Here is a 26488-nt window from a genome sequence, read left to right as displayed (position 1 = left end):
CAATCAACTCAATATCACACTTTCACAAAGCTACTAAACAAAGATAAAGAATCCTTAGGACCACCAAGGGAAAAAGATTAAATGACTTATAAGGAAAGAATAATGACTGATCTGAGACTTCTCAAAGAAACAGACAAAGCAGGACAACAATAAAGCAGCACTTTCAAGAAACTCAAGAAAATAAAGTGTGAACCAAAGATTTTTCCCTCCAGCCTAGCTGTCCTTCAAGTATCAAAGCCATAGGAAAATAATTTTAAACACGTAAGTGCTCAAGAAATTTTGTTATCTATGAGACCTCTTTGAAGAATCTACTAGAAAATGAACTCCACTCAACCAAGAGATGACAAGGGAAACTTAAGCAAAAGGAGTTTAGTAATTTAATTATAGATGTAAAATTAGAACAAAGATGAGTAAGAAGTGTATACAAAGAAATGTCGAAAAAATAGAATACACAGATACCTATTTTTCTATGTGTATATGTAGATATATATTTGTGAAGCTGGAATTCAATGTTTTTAAAACAGTTCCTGTCCACCAAAATACATACAGGTAGAGAAAAATCACAAGGTATTTGTTACCAATGCGGCGACCATCATGTTACTTAGATCATCATTACACTCCATTCCATACTGATACGTGTGGATTTGGCCACCATGTTGTCAACTGGCAGGATACTCATATCATCTCTGCACAATTAGCATTTTGCCCTTCACCTATACTGTGGCATGTTTTTATAAGAGAATTACTTAAGGGACTCCTGGGTGGCTCAGTCGGTTAAGTGTCTGACTCTTAATTTCCGCTCAGGTCATGATTTCAGGGTCGTGAGACTGAGCCCCAAGTCAAGCTCTGCACTCAGCATGAAGTCTGCTTGAGATTCTTTCCCCTCCACCCTCTCCCTCCCCCTCTGTTCCTCTCCCCAACTCCCCACTCCTGTTCTCTCTCCTGTGAGCTCTAAAATAAAAATCTTTAGGGGCGCCTGGGTGGCACAGCAGTTAAGCGTCTGCCTTCAGCTCAGGGCGTGATCCCGGCGTTCCGGGATCGAGCCCCACATCAGGCTCCTCCACTATGAGCCTGCTTCTTCCTCTCCCACTCCCCCTGCTTGTGTTCCCTCTCTCGCTGGCTGTCTCTATCTTTGTCGAATAAATAAAATCTGTAAAAAATAAATAAATAAAATAAAATAAAATAAAAATCTTTAAAAAAAAGAGTATCATTAAAAAAAATTAGAACAATTCAAATTTTGAATATTTTCAATATTCAGATATCCAAATAATGATATTCTACTGTAATTCTAACATAGCTTTTAGTTTGTGGTTTGTATTTTCTAGGTGGGCAATCCTGACATCTGTGAATAATAACTTATTCCTAACCTCTGTATCTTTTTTAATCGCACTTTCAAAACAATACTGAATACCAGAGGCAAGTGTAGGCATACTTATCTGATTCCTGAACTTTAGGTATAATCCAGTGGTATGTTTTTTAATTTAATGTGTTTCTGTTTCTCGTGACTGTTTTTCTCAAACTAAGAAAGTTTCTTTGTAGCTCTAGTTTGAGAGTTTCATCAAAAAATAAATATGAAAATATTTTTCCCCGACTCAAATAACACATTAATAAATTCCTAATGTTAAACCACCCTTATATCCCTGGGGGTAGAAAGGTCCTTTGGTATATTCTCTTAATATAATGCTTTCTCTAGTTTGTTATCATTTTAGTTAGTGAGAACACACTATAGGCTTTTATGTAATTTGTGTCCAGATTTAATAATTGCGTGAGCCTTCAAAATGAACCTGAAGGCTTTGTTATTTTTTCTGCTCTGCAACAGTTCACATAATATAAAAGTTCATGCTTTTTCAAGTATGACAGAACTCACTGACAGAACCTCTGGCCCTGGTGCCTCTCTGGTTAGTTCTCTGATTACCTTTGACTTCCAGCTTTTAGTCTAACCCATATTCTCCTAAGACAATTTTGGGAATTATATTTTTCTTTAAGAGAGTCAGGGAAGTGTGGCAGTGCTTTGGAGTCGAGACTGTCAGGGCCTACCTACATCCTACCTCAGCCACTTCCTTGCAGGCTTGCAGTTTTGTTCTCTCAGATTGATTTCTTGGGTGTTCAGAATGATTTGGTATTTATCTAGCTGTGTTCAAGGGACGAGGCAAGCTTAGGATCCCCCTACTCCTCCACCATCTTAATGCCTCTCCCTCTGCCTCAGCCACTTCCTAGCTGTGTGTTCTTGGTAGATTACTCTCCGGGTTTTAATTCCCTTAATGAAGGAATGGGGAAAGTGATAGTGTCTACTTAATAAAACTGTTGTGAATATTATGAGTAAATACATACAAAGCACTCAGAACTGTGCCTGGCCCACTCAATAAATACTAGTTATTAATTAGGATATTTTTCAAATTAATTAGAATAAAGTTACCCACAACAATATCTTCAACTTTAAAAATATCCTCTATATTTAAAATGATTAATATTGTCCTTTTATGTTTTCTTTTTTCCTTGACCAGACCTGCCAGAAGTTAATCAATTTCACGTTTTTTTCGAAGAACTAGTTGGTTCTTATCTCTGTTTTAAAATTTCTTCATTTGTCAATTTAGTTCCTTTCCTACCTTCTTGAAATGAGTAAGGAGTTCATTTATTTCTAGTCTCTGTTAATGTCTAATAAATAAGTCTGCTTCTGCATAATACCTGTCTATATCCCACAGGGTTTGATATGAACTGTTCTCATCTTTCTACATTTCTAAATAATCTATAATCTCAATTCTGATTTTCTCTTTAATCCAACAGTTTTATGGTTCTATTGATTTAAAGTGAAAAGATCTAATCTATATAATCTCTACTTTTTGGAATTTGTTAAATTTTCTCTATGACCTATTACATGATAATTCAATTAATATTCCATTAGCATCCATATAGAAAAAGGTATTCTTTGTACTTGTATGTGTAGCTATAAAATCATGCTGTGTTGTTATTCAAATTCTTTAGAGCCTTAGTTAACAGCTTTTGCTGTGAACATTTCAACGTTAAATGCATGATACAAAAAGGTTCATGGTCGTCAAAACCACTTAAAGGATATTAGATTCTATCAATATCAATTAACATTCTTGTCTCATCAAACCAGTTCTCGACCCCCCTGAATTCCATTTCATCTAGTGTTAGGTGCTATTCCTTGCGTCTGTCATCAATCTGGCACATATCTTTGTTTTTCCCGATATTTTTATCACTTGCCTTAAACAGTAGAGCAGGATTTTTATGTTAACTCAATTTGGAAGCTTCCATCTTTTAATAAAGGAAGTGGAGGCACTTTACAAGCATCATAATCTATTCAAATCTAAATTTCGCTGATACTTTTTAACATAAAAAATTAGTTCGTCTTATGTTTACAAAGTACAGCAGAACTGGCAGGTAGGTGGCAAAAAATATTTTGCTAATTCTAAAGGAATCCTGTCTAAATATAGTTAACTGCAATATGTAGTAAAATCTTACCAATACTGACATAGTTCCAAAATAACAGGAGCATTTTGCAGGGATGTCTAGAAGTTTCAGTTGTTACATTCTAGCTGATAGTAATAACAGACTTCTAATGCTGAGAAACGGCTATGATTTGGAAGAAACAGTTTCAGGGGGGCAGATGTGTAAGAGATGTGACTAGTAGAGAGACAAAGAGCAGACACACAAAGACATGTGAGTGAGGAGCCTGTCAGGCTGAAAAATAGAGAAGCCACTAGAAATTAAAAAAAAAAAAATCAGTTACCACATTTACAGAAAAGCCATTAAGTTTCCATGTCTTGTATATACAGTTTTATTTCGATAAACTTGAGCTGCATCTTTAAAACTGATGTGCACTTGTAACACAGCTTCCATTTACTATCTCCCCAAGAGCTATCAATTGAAATGATGTTATAGTTTATAATCAACTATGTCAAAGGAATGAGGAAATATAAAAGACAATATATTTATAAAAAGACCTCTAACTTTTATAACAAGATTCAAAGTAAAAGTTATCATTTCAAAGAGTGAAGTGGAGCAGCAGAATGAAAGAATGCCTAGCTCTGGGGGTGCCAGGGAGGCTCCGTCAGTTAAGCGTCTGCCTTTGGCTCGGATCATGGTCCCAGGGTCCTGGGATGGAGCCCCACGTCGGGCTCCTTGCTCGGCAGGGAGTCTATTTCTCCCTCTGCCCCTCCTCATGCCCTCTGCCTCTGCTTATGCTCTCTCTCTCATTCTCTCTCTCTCAAATAAATAAATAAAATCTTAAAAAAAAAAAAAAAAGAACGCCTAGTTCTGAACACAGGTTAAGACTTAGCAGAAATATCAGTGTAAAACAAATACATTTCTTTTATTGAAATATCTGCTCTCTTACCAATCTCCATTGAATCAGCTCTAAAAGATACTGAGTAATGCCACCTGCACAATGCGCATCTGTGGTCACCAGGCTCTTTCTAGGAGATCCACACAGCTTTGCTGCAGAGTAACATGCTTACTAAGAGTCAGCTGTGTCCATTCCCAAACCTATTACAACTGTATTTATTTTTCTAATTACATGAATTAAGTATTACATAAGCATATATAATATGAGTGGAAACAGAAAAGATAGTTTTTGTTGCTGTGAAAACTAAGTTGAAAGCTTTAGAAAAACTGAAAGGCGTGGGGCGCCTGGGTGGCGCAGTCGTTAAGCGTCTGCCTTTGGCTCAGGGCGTGATCCCAGCATTCTGGGATCAAGCCCCACATCAGGCTTCTCTGCTGGGAGCCTGCTTCTTCCTCTCCCACTCCCCCTGCTTCTGTTCCCTCTCTCACTGGCTGTCTCTCTCTGTCAAATAAAGAGATAAAATCTTTAAAAAAAAGAAAAGAAAGAAAGAAAAAGAAAAACTGAAAGGCAAGTTACTAAAAAAAAAAAAAAAGTTTGTTCCGCTTCAGAGTGGTTAGAGGAAAAATCTGTAGAAATATAGAAATACCCTGCACTCAGATTTCTTAGAAAGTTTAAGTTCTTTGGTCCAATGTGAGGAAACCAAAACTAAAAAACTTTGATGATGTGTCAGTGACAGCAGGGTTAGATAAAAGAAACAAGGAGAAAAACATACCTACTCAAAGAAAAAAACCCTGGGGCACCTGGGTGGCTCAGTTGTTAAGCATCTGCCTTTGGCTCAGGTCATGATCCCAGGGTCCTGGGATCAAGCCCCGCATCAGGCTCCCTGCTCAGCGGGAAGCCTGCTTCTTCCTCTCCCACTCCCCCTGCTTGTGTTTCCTCTCTTGCTGTGTCTCTCTGCGTCAAATAAATAAAATCTTAAAAGAAAAAAAATCTCTAGGGTTGTAATAAAAGATTAATGCATAAATATAAATTTATACTGAGTGTTTTTAAGAAGTAATTTCTAGCTATAGTACATAAAAAAAAATTTTTTTTTAAAGTATGCTCAATGCCAAGTGTGGAGCCCAGCGTGGGGCTTGAACTCATTACCCTGAGATCAAGACCTGAGGTAAGACCAAGAGTCTAAGGCTTAACCCACTGAGCCACCCTAGCTTTAGTACTTTTTAATTTAACTGACATCTACCACCAGTCCCCACTGGCTAATAGGCTTTTAATGTAAATTGGAAAATAGTAAATATATTATTTCTTGGCAACCTTAAAGCCTGCTATATGTTTTCTTCAAAATTTAATTTTACACATATAAGACATAAAGAGAAAATCTTAAAAGAAGTCAGAGAAGACAGAGGGCCAGGAAAGAACAATGGCTAACTGCTCATCAGAAACAATGCAAGACAAAAGACAATGGAATTAGAGCAATAAAGGAAAGCCCCCCCAAAAAGGGGGGGATCTATATTCAGTGAAAATATGCTTCGGAAATGAACAAAAATTTTTAATTTGTAAATAAAAAAAGCGAATTAGTCTCCAGCAGATCTTCCTCAAAAAGGCATATTAGAATGCAAATAAATTAGTGTGACATTAGTACAGGCATAAACTCTAATCTGATCTAATTGTAGTATTACTTAATTAAAAAGAAACAGTTTGTAAATTCCAGTTATTTATTATTAGTTATAAAATATCACTGACTGACCTCACAACTGCCATGACACAGGGGTGTGTCCCCACCATATGTGGGTGACTGCTGATATGTAATGTAACTGCTCATTCTTGAACAAACTTACCTCTTTGTTTTGGAAAGATCTGTTCAGGGTGCTGTAAAATAAATTACAGTGCATTAGATAATTACTGCACATATTATAAACCTAAGTGAAATTTTAAAAAATATTAATGAAGAGAACTACCTTCATTATTGGCCTGGCTTGCTTCTCAAACAAACCACTTGGAAAAAGGTAAGCAATAGCTCTCTGAAAAAATACACAAAGGTTAATTAATAACTGTTATAAACACAAGTTAATGTTATGACTCATAGTTACTGAGTGCTTACTACATGCCAGATACTAGACTAAGAATTTCATATACATTATCTCATAATCTTTTAAACGGGAGAAAAAATTACCACATACACATCCTCCAAAGAAAAATTATTCGTGACTATTAAAGTGGTTATTAACAATTTTCAAGTGTCAGTTTCAAACATGAGCACGATACCACAAATCTCTTTCTTGAAAGCAAACGAAAGGGGCTCCTAATACAACCTCTGTGGTACCGTGCTCCACAGCAGCCCTTCGCACTCCCCGGCGGCAGCGCAAATATCAAAGACTGAACACGACAAGAGCAGGCCCCAAGCCTCATCCACCGCAGCCCCGACGTTTGTAGATGCTCTCTGAACTCCTCCCAGGAAGTTTTGAGAGGTTTTTATACTACATTTTCCCAACCAAGTTCTCTTAAATGTCTGTTTCTCAATGGGGATGTTATTGGCATTTTGAGTGTGACCGCTCTGTTGTAGGCAGCCTTGCCCTTCCCCTGTCCTGCAGGTCACTGAACACCCCTGGCCCTTCTCCACCATCTATGCCAGTAAATCCTTAGAGCCTGTGACAAATCTCGCCCCCCCCATTTCCAAATCCCCTCACCTCCTAGTACTGCCACCAACTTGAGAACTGCGTAAGCCATGACAGTGTCTTCTCCAATACCACTCCTCGCAATTAAAAGGAAACCACACGCATTTTCATCTCTCTTGAATGATGTCAGATGAGACGTCTGTGGCCTTGGATCTTTTCAGCACTGTATCTGAACCCTAAATGAACTGGCAGCTCACGGTAAACACTCGGCTCTTCTTTTAGAGAGGCTGTTCTCAGGACGGGCCTCTCTGCCCACCCACACAGTAAATGTGCTAGACCAGATTCCGCCCCTGAAAGTTAGGGACCTGTAACTTGGGGCTTATCAATTCAGATATCTTAGGGAGCCCATCTGTGTCTCTGGGTCAAGCTTCATTCTCCCATTCGGCCTTTTGGCAATAAAAGACACCAAAGAAACCCTTAGATCACACAGCTGAGTGCTAATTTTGTGAACATTTTTTCTTTTTAAAACCAGGGACTCCTCTGCTTTTCCTTCTCTGAGGGAGAAAAAGTGTACTTTTTAATAAGTGATTCTGAGACAACTGATTGCCATTTGGAAAAAGATAAAAGTGGATGCAAACCCAACACCATACACGAGAATAAACTGCAGATGGGTCAGACAGCTAAACACGGAAAATCAAATCAAACAAGTACAAGAAGAAAACACGGCGAATTCCTTTATATAAGCTACACCCCCAAAGGCAAACCAACATCATCACAGGCTATTCGCTGATTTATAACAACAAAATATAAGAACCCCCCCAGACAAGGTTGGCTACATAAATGATAGCACACCCATGCCATCAAGCACTCCAGCCATAAAAAAAGATTGATAAAAGAAAGACGCAAGGGAAATGTACTTAAGAGTAGTGTGACCTTTGGCGTAAGAAAAAGAATTAAGAAAATACATATAGGAATAGGGAAAAATATACATAGGTTTCTTTCCACAAGGAAGGTACAGTGGAAACTAAGCAAAATCATCATTTATTAAGGGCTGGGTGGCAGCAGGGTGAGGGCCACAGAGATGAGTAAGGCTTCCCTGGCTATGCCTTTATTCAGCTGAACTTTGAAGCATGAATATGCCATATATATTAAAGACAAAAATTTCCAAAAACAAACTCTAAAACTTAATACAAACAAAAACAAATAAACCTAACTTCTAATGACAAAAACAACAGCAAAGAAATCAACATTACTCGGAAGGCTTATTGTTAATAATATTAATATTAAAATTCTGAAATGTTTTATGTATATTATAGCATAAAGTAAATAAATTTATTAATTTTATGGTGACCAAAATGTTACTGTAGGGGAAGAGATATAAACATAAAAGAAGAAATGTAATGTTAAGTTTGAATTAGACAAATCAACACATACTCGTGATCTTTAAAAAATATTATTTCTTGGATTAGTCCTACAATATTTAAAAGACAGTACTTTTTAATTCTGTCCCCTGAAACAGCATAGATGCAATGAAACTCTAGAAGCAGTGAGTGGCCCCTAGCATTAAAATCTTGGTTTCTATATACAATTTCCTAGTATAAGGAACAGAGTATCATAAAGAAATGATTAATTCTAGGCCTAAGGCAGGGAAAGTACAAATAAGCCTAAGACACCTTACTGTGCTGGAAAACAAGGAAGTGCTCGAAAGGACAGAGAAGCCAGCTTCCAGGAGCTCCCACTGGCCACACTTAGGACAACGTGAACACCAAAAAGAACAATGACAATGCCTGATAACACACTCAATATGTACATGTTGAGGAGTGTGCCTCTACACACACACACACACACACACACACTCCCTCTCTCTCTCCACGGTTCTGAAGTAGGGGGCAAGGAGAAAAGGAAAGCCTCTTTATGAAACAATACCAGTTAATAAAAGTAGAAGGAATGGCAGAAGTAGAAAGTCACTGTTTTATAACTTCCAAAGTAATCTCCAATTTCAGCCAAGGAGAACCGGTAGATGATAAAGTCATTGGCTGAAAGGTTACCAGGGAATAGAATATTCAAATGGACCCCAAATAATCACCCTACAGATAACTTAGTTACAAGGGGGAAAAAAATCACTTTTACAATAAAGAGGTCTAGTGGTCACCACATTAACCAAGGGGTCTTATGTACAATCAATAGTGGGACAAACTCATTATGTACCTCCTGGTGTGAGGGAACAAGAAGTATACACTATCACACACATATTACCCTTTGTACATTCTAAGTCTAATCACAAGGAAGCAAGTAGAAAGCCAGAATGTAGACAACTGCATAAGACAAGTGGTCTGGATTCTACAAAACTAGCTAGTAATACAGACATTTTAGGGAAAACTGAGGAAATTTAAGTGTAGACTATAAAATATATGACATTACAGAATTATTGTAAGTTTATTAGATATAATAGTGATATCATGGAAAAATGGTATAAAGGATGTATGTATTTAGGGGTAAAGTAAATGCTGATACATTTAGGGGTTAGGTGTTACGATACTGCATTTTCAACATTCACTCTAAGTTTTATATATACACAGAGAAAGGAAATGTGGCAAAATGTTAACAACTGGCAAATCTATGTGAAAGGTTATATGTGCATGTGTGTTTGTATTCACTGAATATTCAAGTTTTCTGGAAATTTGAAAAATTTCAAAATAAAAAGCTGAGGAAAATGTTAAAAATTAAAAAAGAAGTCAATCAGATCTTTCCAAACCTAACCTGTCTCAGCAGGGCCACCATGAGCCTACAGCACTTGGGGGCCAGCTGGCCTTCGGGCCTGATTCTCACAGTCAGCCATGGCAGCCCCAAGGCTGGTCAGATATCTCTGCAAAGGGGCTATGGACTCAAGGCCTGGGTGGGACTATGAGCGTGGAAGACCGAAGTGTAACTCTGCAGCCTGGGGTAATAAGCACACCAGGATTACGGGGGTGGAAGTCCAACCAACTTCCAAGTCAGGTTCAAGCTGTCACTGGCATCATTTTCAAATATAAAAATTATTAGTAACCTAGGTGACCACTGTAGAGTTCAAGAAGGCAATGAAAATGTAAAGGATTCCATCCTGCAGCTAGGTTTCTCATGAAAGCTAAGACACAGACGAGTCACCAGGAAGTTAATCAGTAGAACTTGAAAATAAAGCATCAATTGCAAAGGGTGTCTAGGTCTTACAGGCAGTCTCTGTATTAACTTAAAAACAAGTTAATAAAATATTTGGTGGAAATTTTTTAAAAAATCTCAGCTATAAATAAATTAACACATATTTCCTAATTCATAATTCCTCACAATATATATTAGGTGATAATGTTGATCTTATTTACTTATTTCTTTTAGAGAGAATGCACAATGTAGGGGAGAGGGCAGGAGCAGAGGGAGAGGACAAGCGGTCTAAGTGGTCTAAGCGCTGAACATGACACAGGACTCAATCTCACAACCCTGAGAGCATGACCTGAGCCGAAACCAAGAGTCAGACGCTTAATCGACTAAGCCACTCAGACACCCCTAGGTGAAAATAACAACACAACCAACTATACTATACTGTACTAACTATATTATACCATACTCTATACTCTGTTACTAATTACTGATATGGCATGTACAATGTACTATATGCTATATTGTACCAGCTACATTAAGTTTTGTATTAAGTACTATGGAGAAGGTCCATAGAGCAAGACACCATGTTAGATAAACAGCAAAATCACAAATTCAGTAAAAACAAAAACAAAGGATGGCAGAAAAAGGAACAAAAGAATAAACAGTATGTAAGATAAAACAGCTTTTTTTTTCAAAATTTGTATTACATCTTTTACACCAAATTATGAGGAATACACTTTCTAATTCCAGTGAAGTTACCACACAGTGTTATATTAGTCATAAACTGGTTACTTTTTAACCGAGCAGAAGATACAAAACAGGAAGGGAACACTGCCAGCATGTGTTCCCTCATCTGTTCAGCACGCATGGGACAGTGCATGGGACAGTGCGACCACGACCTAACCTATCACTTTCATTTATCTCCTACAGGCACTCTAAACAGATTTCTTACAAATGCTGAGGAAAACAAAAAACTACCTGGATTTTATGAAAAAATAACTATGTTGACTTTCCAGGCCTGCACAACTTGCAGTTTTAACAGTTAAAACTCAAGTAGGTGGGGGCGCCTGGGTGGCACAGCGGTTAAGCGTCTGCCTTCAGCTCAGGGCGTGATCCCAGCATTCTGGGTTCGAGCCCCACATCAGGCTCCTCTGCTATGAGCCTGCCTCTTCCTCTCCTACTCCCCCTGCTTGTGTTCCCTCTCTCGCTGGCTGTCTCTATCTCTGTTAAATAAATAAATAAAATCTAAAAAAAAAAAACAAAAACCTCAAGTAGGTGAATACCGTTTCAAAAACAAACAAACAAACCAGTATTTATAGGAAGAAGAGAATTTTGAGTGTACGTATGAAGCTGAGCAGCCAGCCCACTGACGTGTTCTGGGCAGAGCATCCTGCGCTGTAACATAGTAAAACCCTTCCTTCGCTGCACTTCAGAATTCAGAACAGAGGGAGCGGTGAACGTCTAAATAACAGAAGACCTTTATTATGTCCTATAACCATAAAAATATTCTCCGGTAACACCATTCCCAGTGACTCTAATCTGTAAGGACCTCAGCTTTATCTAGCTGCTGTGGGGACTAAATAAGGTATTTGCCAAAGCACAGCACCCCGCGGGCACTACACAAATGTTAGCTATACAAAAACGTTCTATGTGAAACACTTCCCCCACATTGTTTTGTTTTAAGACTTAAAGTAGCAAAGCTAGAACCTGAACCTCCTGAAATTTAGTATCTGAATATGGTCTTCCCTGCTGAGGTCAGGGAGCCAACTTAGGTCTCTCAGAAAACCAATTTACTTCTCCACTGGCATCAAAGACATTCAGCTATTTAGTGGCAAAATTAGGAGAAAAGCCCAACTGTGCTCAAAGGAAAAGAAATTGACCATTTACTGTGAATCAGTCAACTGATCAATTTTATTCAACAAATATTCATGGCACCTAAGTTCTAGGGACTCTGCTAGTTTAGGAAGCTACAGTTCCTGACCTCATTCTAGCAGCAGAGACAGATGCACACAGAATCTCAAGGACGGGGGTTACTGTCACAGTATACACGAAACAACACGGCTTAGTAAGAGAATACTTTACAGGACCTGTGCTGGAACTATTTCTAGGTTACATGGAGGGTACTAAGGGAAGTGGCCATTAACCTTTTTCAGCAATACTTTTCATCTGGCTTTTCTCAGCACTCACTTGTTCCTTGCCAAGTCAGGCCCTTCACACACTGTTTTCTCCTCCTGGAATACCATTGCTCCATTTAATGTTTCCTGTTCACCTTTGAGACGTAGCTCAAATGCCAGCCGTCCTGAGCGACCTCCCCTGACTCTCCGGCGGGTTCTGTCATTGCACTTCTTTGTTTATACCTGTTGGAGAGCTCTCCTCGCTTGCCTACTGCCTTACCACGTCAGTCGCACTGGACAGACAGCGCTCTCGGGTCTCTCCAGACCACACCATCTGGCCAGTCTAGTCTATTCTCTCCCCATCCTTCTTCCTGACTTGAACTTCCACACTCCTTGCAGCAATCACAAAGGCTGATGCTCACCTCATTTCCTTTACGTATCAATCCCTGCCCTGTGTGTGAGCCACCGACACAAGACTCTCAGTGTCACCCAGGCCGATAAACCCCCCCCCCCAACTCCCATTTCCATCCTTAGAAGCACACACCCACTTCCTAACCACCTCACTCTTCAGCCCAAGACTTCAATCAGGCCTCACCATAATTCCAATCCCGCGACTGCTTGGGCTCACCAAGCCTTCCTTTGGAACCTCATGACCTACAGCCAGGGCTCTTCCACAGAAGGTTGCTGTCTTCCCCTCACAGCCATGTTCCCCTCCTACCTCTCTCCAATTTCTTTCCCTGGTCTCTTGTAAACACATCTCTGCTCCTCAGAGTGCCATCTCTGATTCTCCTCCTATCAAGCAAATTCATGTAGAGAGTGGCTAAATCCATTTCTCTAGTTTCCAAACCATTCCCAACTGTCAGCTGTCTTTAGGACTGTTCCACTGAAGTATCCTAACAGTACATTCAGAGCTGCTCCTCAAATAACTTACTTTTGCCTTCTCACAGTATTCTCTCCCAGGCCCTGTTACCAGTTCTTTGGATTTTACCTTGGTCACATGTAGCGAGTGCTCTTGAAGGCAAAAGACCCTGGTTTCTTAGTCACCAATTTCCCGCCCCAGATGGAGGACATCGGAAGGTACCATGGTCCCCCTTATTTGCGAGGGATACATTCCAAGACCCTCAGCAGCAGCCTAAAGCCCCCGAGAGTATTGATCCCTATATATACGTTTTTCCTATACGTACACAGGTATGATAAAGTTTAATTTATAAATTAGATACAGTAAGATTAACTAACATTAAAATAACTGTAACAATATACTGTAATAAAAGTTATGTGAATGTGTTCTCTTTCTCAAAATACTTTATTGTATGGTACTGACATCTTCTTGTGATGGTATGAGATGATACAATGCCTATGTGATGAGAATAATGTGAAGCAAATGATGGAGGCACTGTGATGTAATGTTAGACTACTAGTGACCTTCTGGTATCTCAGAAGGGGGATCATATGCTTCCGGACAGGCAACCGAAACCACAGAAAGCAAAACCACAGATAGCAGGGGAATACAGTACTCAAAGGATAAATAAAGAAGCAAATTGATTGTAGAATCCTTGAGTCAATCAACTAGAAAATACAATACTTTATAGACAATTGGGGAAATTTAAATACAGATTAATATATAAATGACCCCATACCCTGCTACAGACTATATTCAAATTAATTTTAAGTGTGATAATGGTATTGTGGTTATATAGGAAAATATCCTAATTTTTTGGAGATGTATACTCAAGTATGTAGGGGTATAGCATCTTAACGTTTGTAACGGACTTTAAAAGAAAATAGTTCAGGGGTGCCTGGGTGGCTTAGCCGGTTAGACTCAGGTCATGATCTCCAGGTCCTAAGATCAGGCCCCTGGGTCAGGATTCCTGCTCAGCAGGGAGTCTGCTTCTCCTTCTCCTTCTGCCCCTGCACCATCCCCTCCCCATGTTTTCTTTGGGGGGGGGGAAAAAAAAAAAGAAAGAAAATAGTTCAGCCACAAAATATACAGGAGAAGCAAATATGGCAAAATGTTAAGTTATTTAAACTAGGTGATAGTCACAGGGTATGCATTATACAATTATTTCTGCTTTTCTGTATGACTGGAATTTTCATTTACAGTTAATAAACAAATTAATGTTTACTGCTATTGCTATTACCCTAGAATATTTCAGTTTCTCAATTCTGGTTCCTACCCCCATGTAATATACATACATACATACATATACATATGGTATCTGTACACAAATGTGTGTGTGTATACACACATACACAAGTCATCAATCTTTTGCTCTTCTATAACTGAATATTCGAACAACCGAAATTGTTTTAGTAAACCTGTTGTTTCAGTTAGATAAAAGCAACCATTTCCTACACTTCCAAATTTCTATTTATTCTTGCAGTGTATTTTTTAACTATTTTCAAAACCAATATTTCAGGTATTTGGAATCATGTCATTGAAAAACAATATAAAAATGAAATTGCAGAATGATATTACTTATACTTCCAAAGTGTTCCCTTTCTTTCAAATAACACAAGGCAAAAAATACAAATTCTTACTTGGGGGGAAATGACGAAGCTATCCTCTGGTCAACAGTCTGGAAGAACTTTCCCTGATGATGGAAATATTCTATAATCTGTGTGACTAAAGAACTAAACTTTACTGTTAGTTAACATTAACTAACTTCAAACAATCCCACACAGCTAGTGGCAACCACACAGCTCGAGACCGTGTCCACCAAAGCCTTCCTGCAATAGGAAGAGCACTGCACTGATGCCACTGTTGTGTATCTCAGCAAGGTTTTCAAACTTTGTTAAACTGTTACAAAGTTATAAAGTCTGTGATTTATACCCACTTTCATAAGAGAGAGTAGTCACAACCAAAACATCTTTGAATAGAAGATTTCTATGATGAATCTGGTCACAACAGCCATTCCTCTTTCTCTTCCGTGAGGTGAGAGCATTTTAATACTTCAGACCTGTGATTTGAGTCCCTGGGGGTTTGAATGGGGAACTCAGTATCATGGAAACCATGTGGAAAGTTAAATTTCCTGACATGTCTCTCGGCCCCAGAGACCCTCTGCTACTAACCAGAATAACTCTTACTGTGTCTAAGGCAAGAGCACTTGGATTCTGTACCTCATTTCAGCCTGGATTTCAATGCTGGGAGTAGAAAGTAGAAACATTTATATATAGGAAGTTGCAGGAAAATGTAGGTATATATATATATACACACAAACACTCCTGTGGGGCATAAATGAAAGTAACATCACAAAAGACTCTAGATACCTAATTAGTCTTCTTGTAGTGTTCATTAATTCATGACTGCTCCCTTCGTCCTTCCCCCACCTCCCATCCTCTGTTGTTCCTTTCCACAATCTTAACCTGCTACTGGCAAGAAAAAGATAAATATCCAGTTGTGACCAATACTGAAAACTCCTGCTTGTTTTGCACCTCTTTCCTCCCAGAAACGAAGCAAAAGAAAGAAAAAAAAACCACCAAACATAATGACAAAAACAAGCATCCACTTCCTACTTGTAGCCTTGGAACGCCTACCTGAAGGAACAAGGTCACCCTCCAGAGCCCATCAGGACAGAGCCTTGTCTGCTACGTGCCCTCCAGGAAACACTCCAGCCAGACTCTGCAGGGCCTTCAGTCCAAGTCCGTGGTAACTGCCCCACCATCTTACAGGCAGGAATGGTGAGGGGAGGAAGGCATGCACCACCTTTCTCTCCAAAGCCTGCTGCTGATAGTGACATGGCTCCTGGACATTCTGCACGTTTGCAAAGTATGAGAACACATTTGCTGCAGTCTGCTGTTCCAGCACCCACCTCACCAGCACGGTCTCACTGAAGTCACTGCCATCTCTTGTTACTAGAAGCTCTGCATCAGCTATGGGGGCACTGGCCCCTGCAGCAGGAGAAAGACCCACCAGGCAGCACAACAGCCTTCCTGCTTCCTGCCTTTTAGACCGTCTTCTTTTAGCATTTCCCCAATGATAAGATTTCACCTCTCCTGACCAGGATTACTTGGTTGGAATTTAAGGCCAGGCTAGGAGAAGTTGGGTCAGTGGCAGGCACATCCCACACCCATAAAGGGGTCGGTTAGGGCCTAGTGACTTCACACCTCTTTTAGTAGAAAAGCATTTGTGCAAGCCCTCCCAGATATGGCATTTAACTCTCCACCTCTCTACATACCCCCACTAATTTGCCCCTTTGGCTTCCTCAATTGGTTTCTATTAAAAGCCACATGCTCAAGAGACTTCCTCAACCTCTCTTTGTAGATGGTAGACAACTTCATCCTCACTCCTTACAACTGAGAGGCTCTGTCTCACACTGGAAAAACATTTCATGGAAGGTAAAGTCTTCCATGGGCTGATCTCTTGAGTCCTTGAGACTTCCCAAATTACACAATATAAAAATACTATTCCCAGTTCAATATAAAGTTATGGATGGTATTTCAAAGAAGAGAATTATAACAAAAAATAAGTAGCAAAAATGGTTGAAGGCTTTTCCCATAAAATTTTAAATTAAGGTAAAGATTTGGTCAGGAAAAGTTTAGAAGTACCAGAAAAGAAAATGAAGAAGAAAGGCAAAGAAAGTGTTAAAATACTTCATCATTTTTAAGCAATTTTCCTGATGCTATTCAAAAATATCTATATTAGCATGGTAAAGATGCAGAATTTAAATATTATGATTTTAGGTGAAATTAAGTCAACCAGAAAACCAGTGGAGGAAAGTGGTAACTTGACTCTCTGCTAATTTTTTTTTTTTTAAGATTTTATTTATTTATTTGACAGAGATAGAGACAGCCAGCGAGAGAGGGAACACAAGCAGGGGGAGTGGGAGAGGAAGAAGCAGGCTCATAGCGGAGGAGCCTGATGTGGGGCTCGATCCCAGAAGGCCAGGATCACGCCCTGAGCCGAAGGCAGACGCTTAACCGCTGTGCCACCCAGGTGCCCCGACTCTCTGCTAATGTTGACCCATCTATCAACTATAATGTTCTCAGACTCCTTGGTGCATGTGGCACTTACCAGGCACTAGAGAAGAAGTACCAGTAGGACATGGCCTAGGTCTTCAAGTATCTAAAATTAGATGAAACTTGGCATTTCACATGTGAATTGCGGTTTGGCCCACTTGGACCACATTTACCAACCACAACAGAATGAACAGGAATTTCCTAATTATCTGAAATAAGCACCTTTTCACTTCTAAACAATCTACGTAAAACACGGTTATGTAAACTCAGAAACACCCAGCTCTTCTACAAAAACAAAGACAAAAATATATGCATTTGACCTGTGAACACAGGTTTGAACTTCTGCGGGTCCATGTATGTGCTGATTTTTTTTAATAAACAGCACAGTGCTGTAAATGTATTTTCCTTCTGATTTTCTTAATAACATTTTCTTTTCTCTAGCTTGCTTTATTATAATTATATAGTATTTAATATACATCGCATACAAAATATGTGTTAATCAACTGCTTGTGTTATTAGTAAGGCTTCCAGGCAACAGTAGGCTGTTAGTAAGTACTTAAGTGTTGGGGAAGTCAAAAGTCACATGCGGATTTTCGACTATACAGGGGGTCGGTGCCCCAACCCCTGTGTTTTTAAGGGCCAACTCTGTTAACAGTTAGGACTCAATTCTTCAAGAAGCTTGAAAACAGTACTACTAGCCTAATGTTTGTTTTAGGTTAGCATTTGTGTTTCAAGAGAACCTTTTCCCAGCCTAGGAACCAGATTCTGGATGTAGCCCTGTATTGTCAATATCCATGAATATATACCTGAAAGAGATACCAAATCATTGCCAAGATTAATGACGTAATTGTTCATTCTGAAGTTCACTCAGAAGAAACTCTGGGCCGGGATGGGGGAGAGAGAAAGAAAGAGCATTTTCCAATAATAAGTTCTAGCTTTCCTATATTAAGTTCTGAAATTTGTATGGAATTCAACATGGCAAAGTTCTTCGGTGTTTTTAAACTTATGTTACATTTGACAAAATTTCGTATATGAAGTAGTTTCATATATGAAGTAGGTTCAACGGTTGGTTGTCACAATAACAAAAAAACAAAACACAAAAACCATGCTTCTTTTGGAAATAAATAAGTGGAGTGTACATTTAATGGTAAGTATAGAAACCTTTAAAAATGTATTAGACCACAGCACTGTTTTAAAACAAAAAAGTGCTGACAAAAGTAAGAATGTCAATTAAAAAAAAATTAATCCAAATAAGTCATGGAGTAAGGCAATTCTCCTTTTCTAAATATGTTTCCTACATTTTCAGATTTTTAACTAGAATACCAGTAATTCAAGGGTTCCCTAAAATGAAGGCAAAGTATTTAACTACATTCTTAGGCTTAAATCAAAGTATAAAAGGATTGCAGGCTCAACCCAGGAGGAGCACTGGGTCAGGAATGCAATCTCTATTAATTAGGTATCCCAGCTGGGCAGTGGGTTTGCAGCTGTTAACTTGATCAATGACTTACCTAAATGTCATCTCTACTGATTCGCTTATAAATTACCAGCAAGTGAGACTAATGTACAGGTGCTAATTTATTTAAACTGTTCTCTACAGTTCTACATAGCTTTATAAACTGCATCTGGCACCTAATGTTAGCTGTCAGTTGTACTTAGACATGCCTGTCCTAACGACTCTGTTCATTAGAAGTGAGCACAAATTATGAAATATTGTGAAAAATGATACATCAAATGGAATGGGCACAGCAAATCAATTAGAGAAACTTCATACAGCATATTCACACTTAGGAGAATAAAACATTCTGGTTTCAGAATGAGGTCTATAATACCAATTAAAAAGTAATTGGTAGACTTCAGCAGTGTTATATATCAATTTGCTGGCTTTTTTCCTGAAATTCTATAGTAATGTAGAACTTAACTTTTAATTCCCAAATAAAGACATTAGTAAATGCAAGTGCAATTTTGTATCCATAATATTTAATATAACTGAGATGTCTCCAAGTTAAAATTGATAACTGATACCACTTAATTCAAAAAGGAAAATGCAAATAACAGTGGTTCTCAACTTTTTTCTACGCTGACAGCATGATTCTGAGATCACTGTCACCCAGTGTCTGCTCTAGCATAACAGAGTGTTACAATGTCACTGGCCCAGGCTTTCCCTTTGGGTCACTGAGGGAAACCGCTGCAACCCCGCCTCGGTCACAGGCTCACAGGCTCTGGGGCTGATTTCTTTACAGTCTCCAAACACGTAGAGTCTTCCCTTGGCCAAACTGTAACTGCTTTAAGTTGAATTACAGAACCCACTCAGCGCAATGTTCAATCTGACAGTTCAATCCTCCTCATGGTAACTATACGGTGAGAGCCAAAAATATTTTTTACACGCTGATGAACATTTGGCAGTAACCTGTGAAGGTCTGAGGAACGCGAGTTGAGAGCCACAGCATTAAGATGTATTTTCAAACACAGCGTGCATGTCCCTACTTGCAGGTCACCGTATACACTACTTACTGACCATGAGAGGGCACCCGCCTTTCCTCCTGCCAGATCTGCCACAGGTGGTCGGCGGCGTCACAGCGGTTCAGTGGGGAAGTGCAACAGGTGGTTTCTTTCTCTCCAAAAGAACTTAAAATATTAGGCAAAAATGAAACTATCTAAAATGGAGAAAATCTGTACTTGCCCATGACTAATTTCTTTCCAGTTAATTTGTTATTTCAAAAACCAAAAATAACTTTTTCATATAAATGCAATACCAAGATTGAACATTAAATATAAAAAAGTAATTCTGCAAAAACAATTCTAGTAGATATACAATGCTGCAGCTTTAATAAACTTCTAAATAAATGTCACTTTTAAATAAATATTAAAAGTGACAATTATTCTTATTGATGTAATTTTATGTCATATGCCTTCTATTTTACCAACCCATATCTGTACTCTTTTTAAAAGTCTTTATAACTCAAAGAAACACTAGCATGTAAGATTAACTAGGTATAATTTTCACACGTTCTATATGCTGGACAGATTTCTATTCAAGTTTAACCTTCTGGAATAAAGTTCTGAACTAGAAATCCACAAAAAATGCCGATGAAGAGCTAAAACAGATGACATAAATTCATCATTTTACTTAGTAGGAAGGGCACACAGGTCCTCACGCTAAGTCCAAGGGGCTCTTAGTTTTAATTCACAGGCCTAACAAGTTTAGTTATGCCAGAAGGCTGGAAGGTGAGAGCAGCCAGAGGCAGCCGTGCCACACAGAGGAAAGGAGATAGCAGGAATCAGTACTAGAGCATGGCCAGGCCATTCAGTACAGGGACAAACAGGAACTACAAGCCCTAGTCAGGGTATCAGCTTAACAACCATGCTAAAAGGAAAATCCTGAGGCACTGTAAGGTTTGTTTTTTTTTTTTTTTTTCTTCTAAGTTCTTACTTCATTATTTTCTTTCTTTCTTTTTTTTTTTTTTAATGATTTTTTATTATATTATGTTAGTCACCATACAGTACATCCCCGGTTTCCAATGTAAGGCTCAATGATTCATTAGTTCTGTATAACACCCAGTGCACCATGCAATACGCTGAGGCACTGTAAGGTTAAACTATATTCACTATACTAAATAAGGTTGGGGAGAACACATTTATTTTAGAAAATGTTACCCAAAAAATTAATCTTTGAAAGTGCAGAAAAACAGAGTTTGCATATAGGAAGCACCTTGTACAGCTCTGGGTTCCTCAACAATAAATACCAACCCCACAACGTTTTTCTAAGGACTGGATGTGGTAATATAAATCAGGCTCCCGGACAGCACCTTGAACATATATAGGAGGTTTTTAATAAGTGGTTATATTTTTCATTACAAATAACTATTAAAAATAGGTTTCCCTTATCTAGAAACTTCACTTCTGTGGAATATCTAATTTCTTGATCATATAAAGAGTAAAATTACTGTACCTGGTTTTAAATTCTATATTAAAAGCCAAACACATTACAAAAAGCATTATAACTTCTAAATATATAAAAGAAATCATGACAGACTGCCAAAAAATTACCTGGAAGCTTAAAATATTTTCCTGATTTTGGATATCAAATTATTTGGTTTTGTCTTCAGAAATAACTAAGCATTTTGTCAGTATGGAAACGCTACATAAGACTCATTAGCTATATATTCTCTTTCAGGTTATATAAACAGCCAAATTACAAACAAAAATAACAGTTTTGAAAACATACACAAAACCAGGAACCGCAATGGGTATGTAATTTTAATGGTTTGGTAACAGTTGATTGTCACTGTCCCCTTCACTTTCACATCCATGTAGATGCCAAAGACCGCCCACTAAATTTAATAAAATGCCCAGTTAATTGATATAAAGTGTGAGACTTAGCGAGGCAGATCAATTACATACAGGAAAGTCTAACACAGCAGAATTACGTTACAGGTGTCAAGGAAAGGGGTAACACTTCCGTGCGGCAGTGTGCTGGGTGAGACAAAAATCTCAACCCGTGGGTAAGACGCCACCTCTGATGTCAATCACACACTGATAAATCAATATACGCAAGAGTATTCCTATTGTTCTCAACACGCAGTCTTAGGTGGGATGGAAGATTTGTGTGACAAAGGCAATCAGAGAACTAGTGAAGAATTCAAATTATGGTAGATTTTACTTATTGCATTTAACAGTATTAGTAATAGTAACAGTAATAGTAATACACTAGCACCTAACTTACCAATGTGAAAATTATACAGTGAGCCTAGGCTTTCAACCAGGTAAAATAAATTAAATTATAGGCCATGTATACTACCTAGCAGTTAAATCCTCTTGAAAATATTTTTAACAACCCAAACTAATATTCTGATTAAAGATCCAAGCACTGAACTAACCACTCCAAACAACATATAATTTTTAACACTAACATTATGAAAATGGTTATCTTCTCAGACAGAATTACAAAACTGTTGAACAATTCCATTTCTTTCAATGAGCTAAATATGCTCCATGTATACCCCAAAAGGTAGTAAACTCAGCTGGGTAGTGGGATCCCCTTGCTCAGAAGAGTTACTCAGGTACACACAGGTCACAAGGAGAGAGAGAAGCACCAGTTTTAAATGCAAACAGCATAGAGAAAATTACCCACAAAAAATCCCAGGGCCAAATGAATTCAACCAAACATTTAGAGAATTAATACCAACACTTCACAAACTCTTCTAAAAACAGAAAAAAACACCTATCAACCCATTCAATGAGGCCAAGTATTACCCTAATATCAAAGTGAGACAGAGACATACAAGAAAACTACAGATCAGGGGCGCCTGGGTGGCGCAGTCGTTAAGTGTCTGCCTTCGGCTCAGGGCGTGATCCCGGCGTTGTGGGATCGAGCCCCACATCAGGCTCCTCTGCTATGAGCCTGCTTCTTCCTCTCCCACGCCCCCTGCTTGTGTTCCCTCTCTCGCTGGCTGTCTCTCTCTGTCAACTAAATAAAAATAAAATCTTTAAAAAAAAAAAAAAAGAAAGAAAGAAAACTACAGATCAGTATCAGTTAGATGCAAAAATCTCAACAAAATACTATCAAACCAAATCCAACAATACAGTAAAAAAAAATCATTCACCACAATTAAGTGGGATTTATTCCCAGATGCAAGGGTACCTCAATATTGCAAATCAATCAACATGATACATCACATCAATAAAAGAAAGGATTTAGCCATATAGTCATCTCAATAGACGCAGAAAAAGCATTTAACAAAGCACAACATCCAGTCATGATAAAAGTCCTTAACAAAGCAGGTTTAGAGGGAATATACCTCAACATAATAAAGGCCATAAATGAAAACCTACGGACAACATCATATGCAACAGGGAAAAACTGAGAGCTTTCCCCCTAAGATCAGGAACAAGACAAGGATGTCCACTCTCACCGCTTTTATTCAATATAGTACTGGAAGTTGTAGCTATAGCAACTAGACAACAGAAAGAAAGAAAAGGCATCCACAGTCTGTAAGGAAATAGTAAAACTTTACTATCTGTAGACGACATGATACTACATAGAGAAAACCCTAAAACTACTAGAACTGATAAATGAATTCAGTCAAGTTGCAGGATACAAAATCAATGTGCAGAAATCTGTGAGTTTCTATACACTAATAATGAAGCAGGAGAAAGAAAAATTAAGAAAACAACTCCATTTACAACTGCACCAAAAATAATGCGATACCTAGGAATAAACCTAACCAAAGAGGTGAAAGAACTACACCCTGAAAACTATAAAACACTGAAGAACACTGATGAATTGAAGACGACACCAAGAAATGGAAAAGCCATTTCATGCTCATGGACTGGAATAACAAATATTGCTAAAATGTCTATACTACCCAAAGCAATCTACACATTTAATGCAGTCCCTATCAAAATACCAACAGCATTTTTCACAGAACTAAAACAAAAAAATCCTAAAATTTATATGGAACCACAAAAGACTCTGAATAGCCAAAGAAATCGTGAAAAAGAAAAACAAAGCTGGAGGTATCACAATTTCAGACTTCAAGTTATATTACAAAACTGTATTAATCAAAACAGTATGGTACTGGCACAAACAGACACATAGATCAATGGAATAGAATAGAAAACCCAAATATAAACCCACAATTATATGATCGATTAATCTTCAACAAAGCAGGAAAGAATATCCAATGGGAAAAAGACACTGTCTTCAACAAATGGTGTTGGGAAAACTGGACAGCTGCATGCAAAAGAATGAAACTGGATTAGGTAATTCACCATACAGAAAAAGAAATTCAAAATGGATTAAAGACCTAAATGTGAGAACTGAAACCATAAAAGTCCTAGAAGAGAAAACAGGGAGTAATTTCTCTGACAGCAGCCATAGCAATTTTTTTCTAGATATGTCTCTTGAGGCAAAGGAAATAAAAGCAAAAATAAATTAGTGGGACTACATCCAAATAAAAAGCTTCTGTACAGCAAAGGAAACAATCAGCAAAACCAAAAAGCAACCTACAAAACGGGAGAAGATATTTGTAACTGACATATCTGATAAAGGATTAGTGTGTGTGTGTGTGTGTGTGTGTGTACACACACATATACATATATATATACACACACACACATATATATACACACATATATATGTTCTTCATATATTTTATATATATATATATCTCATATATATACAAAAATAAAAAACGTATACGAGTTAACACCCCAAAAACAAAAAATCCAATTAAAAATGGGCAGAAGACATGAAGAGACATTTCTCCAAAGAAGACATCCAGATGTCTAACAGACAAATGAAAAGATCCTCCAACATCACTCATTATCAGGCAAATGCAAATCAAAACTACAATGAGATATCACCTCACACCTGTCAGAATGGCTAAAATCAACAACACAAGAAACAATAGGTGTTGACGAGGATGTGGAGAAAAAGGAACCCTTGTGCACTGTTGGTGAGAATGCAAACTGGTGCAGCCACTGTGGAAAACAGTACGGAGGTTCCTCAAAAAGTTAAAAATAGAGCTACCCTATGATCCAGCAATCAGACTACTTAGTATTAACCAAACCAAACCAAACCCAAAAACACTAATTCAAAGAGATACACCCATCCCTATGTCTGTAACAGCATTACTTACAATACTAAATCATGGAAGCAGTCCAAATGTCAATGTATAGATGAATGGATAAAGAAGATGTGATACATACACACACACACAACTATGCACATTGGAATATTATTCAGCCATAAAAAAGAATGAAATCTTGCCATTTGCAATGATGTGGATGGAGCTAGAGAGTACAATGTTAAGTGAAAGAAGTCAGAGAAAAACGAATACTGTATGATCTCACTCATATGTGGAATTTAGGAAACTAAAAAAAACAAAAAAGGAGTAAAGGAAAAAAAGAGAGAGAGAGAGAGACAAACCAAGAAGCAGACTCTAAACTACACAGAACACACTGATGGCTACCAGAGGGGAGGGGGTGGGGGGGTGAAATAGGTGACCGGCATTAAGGAATGCACTTGTCGTGATGAGCACTGAGTGATGTATGGAAGTGTGGAATCACTCTACCGTACAGGTGAAAGTAATATAACATTGTACATTAACTATACTGGAATTCGAAATAAAATTTTAAAAAGTTAGAACAAGCTTCAAAGTGGTTAAATTTTATGTACCTTTGCTAGCTATGTTAGGATATCTGGCAAAAAAAGTATTATTTATTATTACTACTTTTCAGGGCTAGAACAACTCAAGAGTCGAACAATAACAGAGTTCTAATTTTAATTCTCGAATCATTTAGAATAACGCCTCACTTTGAAAATTCAAAAATATAGTTAAGATAATAAAAAACACTCAACTCAGGTTTACTTATGGGATTTCCTGTAAACTTCACTAGACTTACATTACCATCTGTTTTACCATTTTGTAAGAAAGCTGAATTTAAGACTCCACAATAGGATAAATTTTCCAAATTGTGTATGAGCATTCACAGTGGCTCCAAAGACCTTGAATCAAGAAAATTATCCATTTCTCATTAAAATCTAAAACTCACTATGCTTCATAATACTTCAAATACAGAGTAGCATCTCTCTTTGAAACCTTGGTTCCAACTTGCAATACATAGCATTTGTCCTTATTCTGACAGTTTGATTAAAACTGGGTGGCACAGTCCGTTAAGTCCATTAAGGGTCCGACTCTTGGTTCTGTCTCAGGTCGTGATCTCAGGGTCATGAGATGGAGCCCTGCATCAGGCTTAAGTTTCCCTCTGCGCCTCCCTGCTAGCGTGTGCGCGCTCTCTCTCCCTCTAAAACAAATAAACCATAAACTCTACAGCAATTACTTTCCCAACACAGTAACGGCACTTACGTCAATATCCTCTTGCGTGAAAGTTTCTGGATCTTCTCCCATCATGTTGGCTAAATGTCTCTTTCCTATGTTGAACTCTTCAATCTGCTTTTTAATAAAATCCACTGTGTAAGCTTCATGTCTCAAGGCTGCAATATTTTTCTTTGTTGTTACACCTGTGGTATGCCTCAGCCTTAATATCTAGCAAAAAATACAAACGAAAAGGGAAAAGGTTTTAAATTAAATAATGATCTAGTAGGCAACAGTGTCTAAATAAAACAGGGTGTTCAAACAACTGTCTTTATTATAGTACTCAGTTGGCAAGAGTCTGGAAACAGGTAAAAGGCCTGTTAAGAAAGCTGTTCACTAAAACTGTCCTCCGCTCAAAAGCTTGCTTTTAAAAGCCTCTGCTTACACAGTAGTTTAATCTACTGGCATTTCAACACATTAGAACCCCAAATACCTGTAAGTGATATGCTACCTCCTCATCTACCACAAACATCCACATTTGATACCGACTGG

General features: G+C 38.1%; 1 protein-coding gene across 1 annotated transcript in view; it reads right to left on the bottom strand.

Annotated features, from left to right (window-relative positions):
* The window catches only part of MRPS9 (mitochondrial ribosomal protein S9), a 63484-nt gene that overhangs the window by 26170 nt on the left and 10826 nt on the right, over window positions 1–26488 (bottom strand). The window contains exons 2-4 of the mRNA XM_008699095.2: window positions 25988–26167; window positions 6259–6321; window positions 6139–6169 (exon numbers count right to left, since the gene is read on the bottom strand). Coding sequence (XP_008697317.2) covers window positions 6139–6169; window positions 6259–6321; window positions 25988–26167 — 274 coding nt within the window. The remainder of the gene's footprint in view (window positions 1–6138; window positions 6170–6258; window positions 6322–25987; window positions 26168–26488) is intronic.

The sequence above is a fragment of the Ursus maritimus genome, unplaced genomic scaffold (genome assembly GCF_017311325.1).
Source record: "Ursus maritimus isolate PB19 unplaced genomic scaffold, ASM1731132v1 scaffold_6, whole genome shotgun sequence".
In the NCBI taxonomy this organism is placed as follows: Eukaryota; Metazoa; Chordata; class Mammalia; order Carnivora; family Ursidae; genus Ursus; species Ursus maritimus.
Note: the sequence above shows the minus strand (reverse complement) of the source record. Positions and strands in the feature narration are given on the sequence as shown.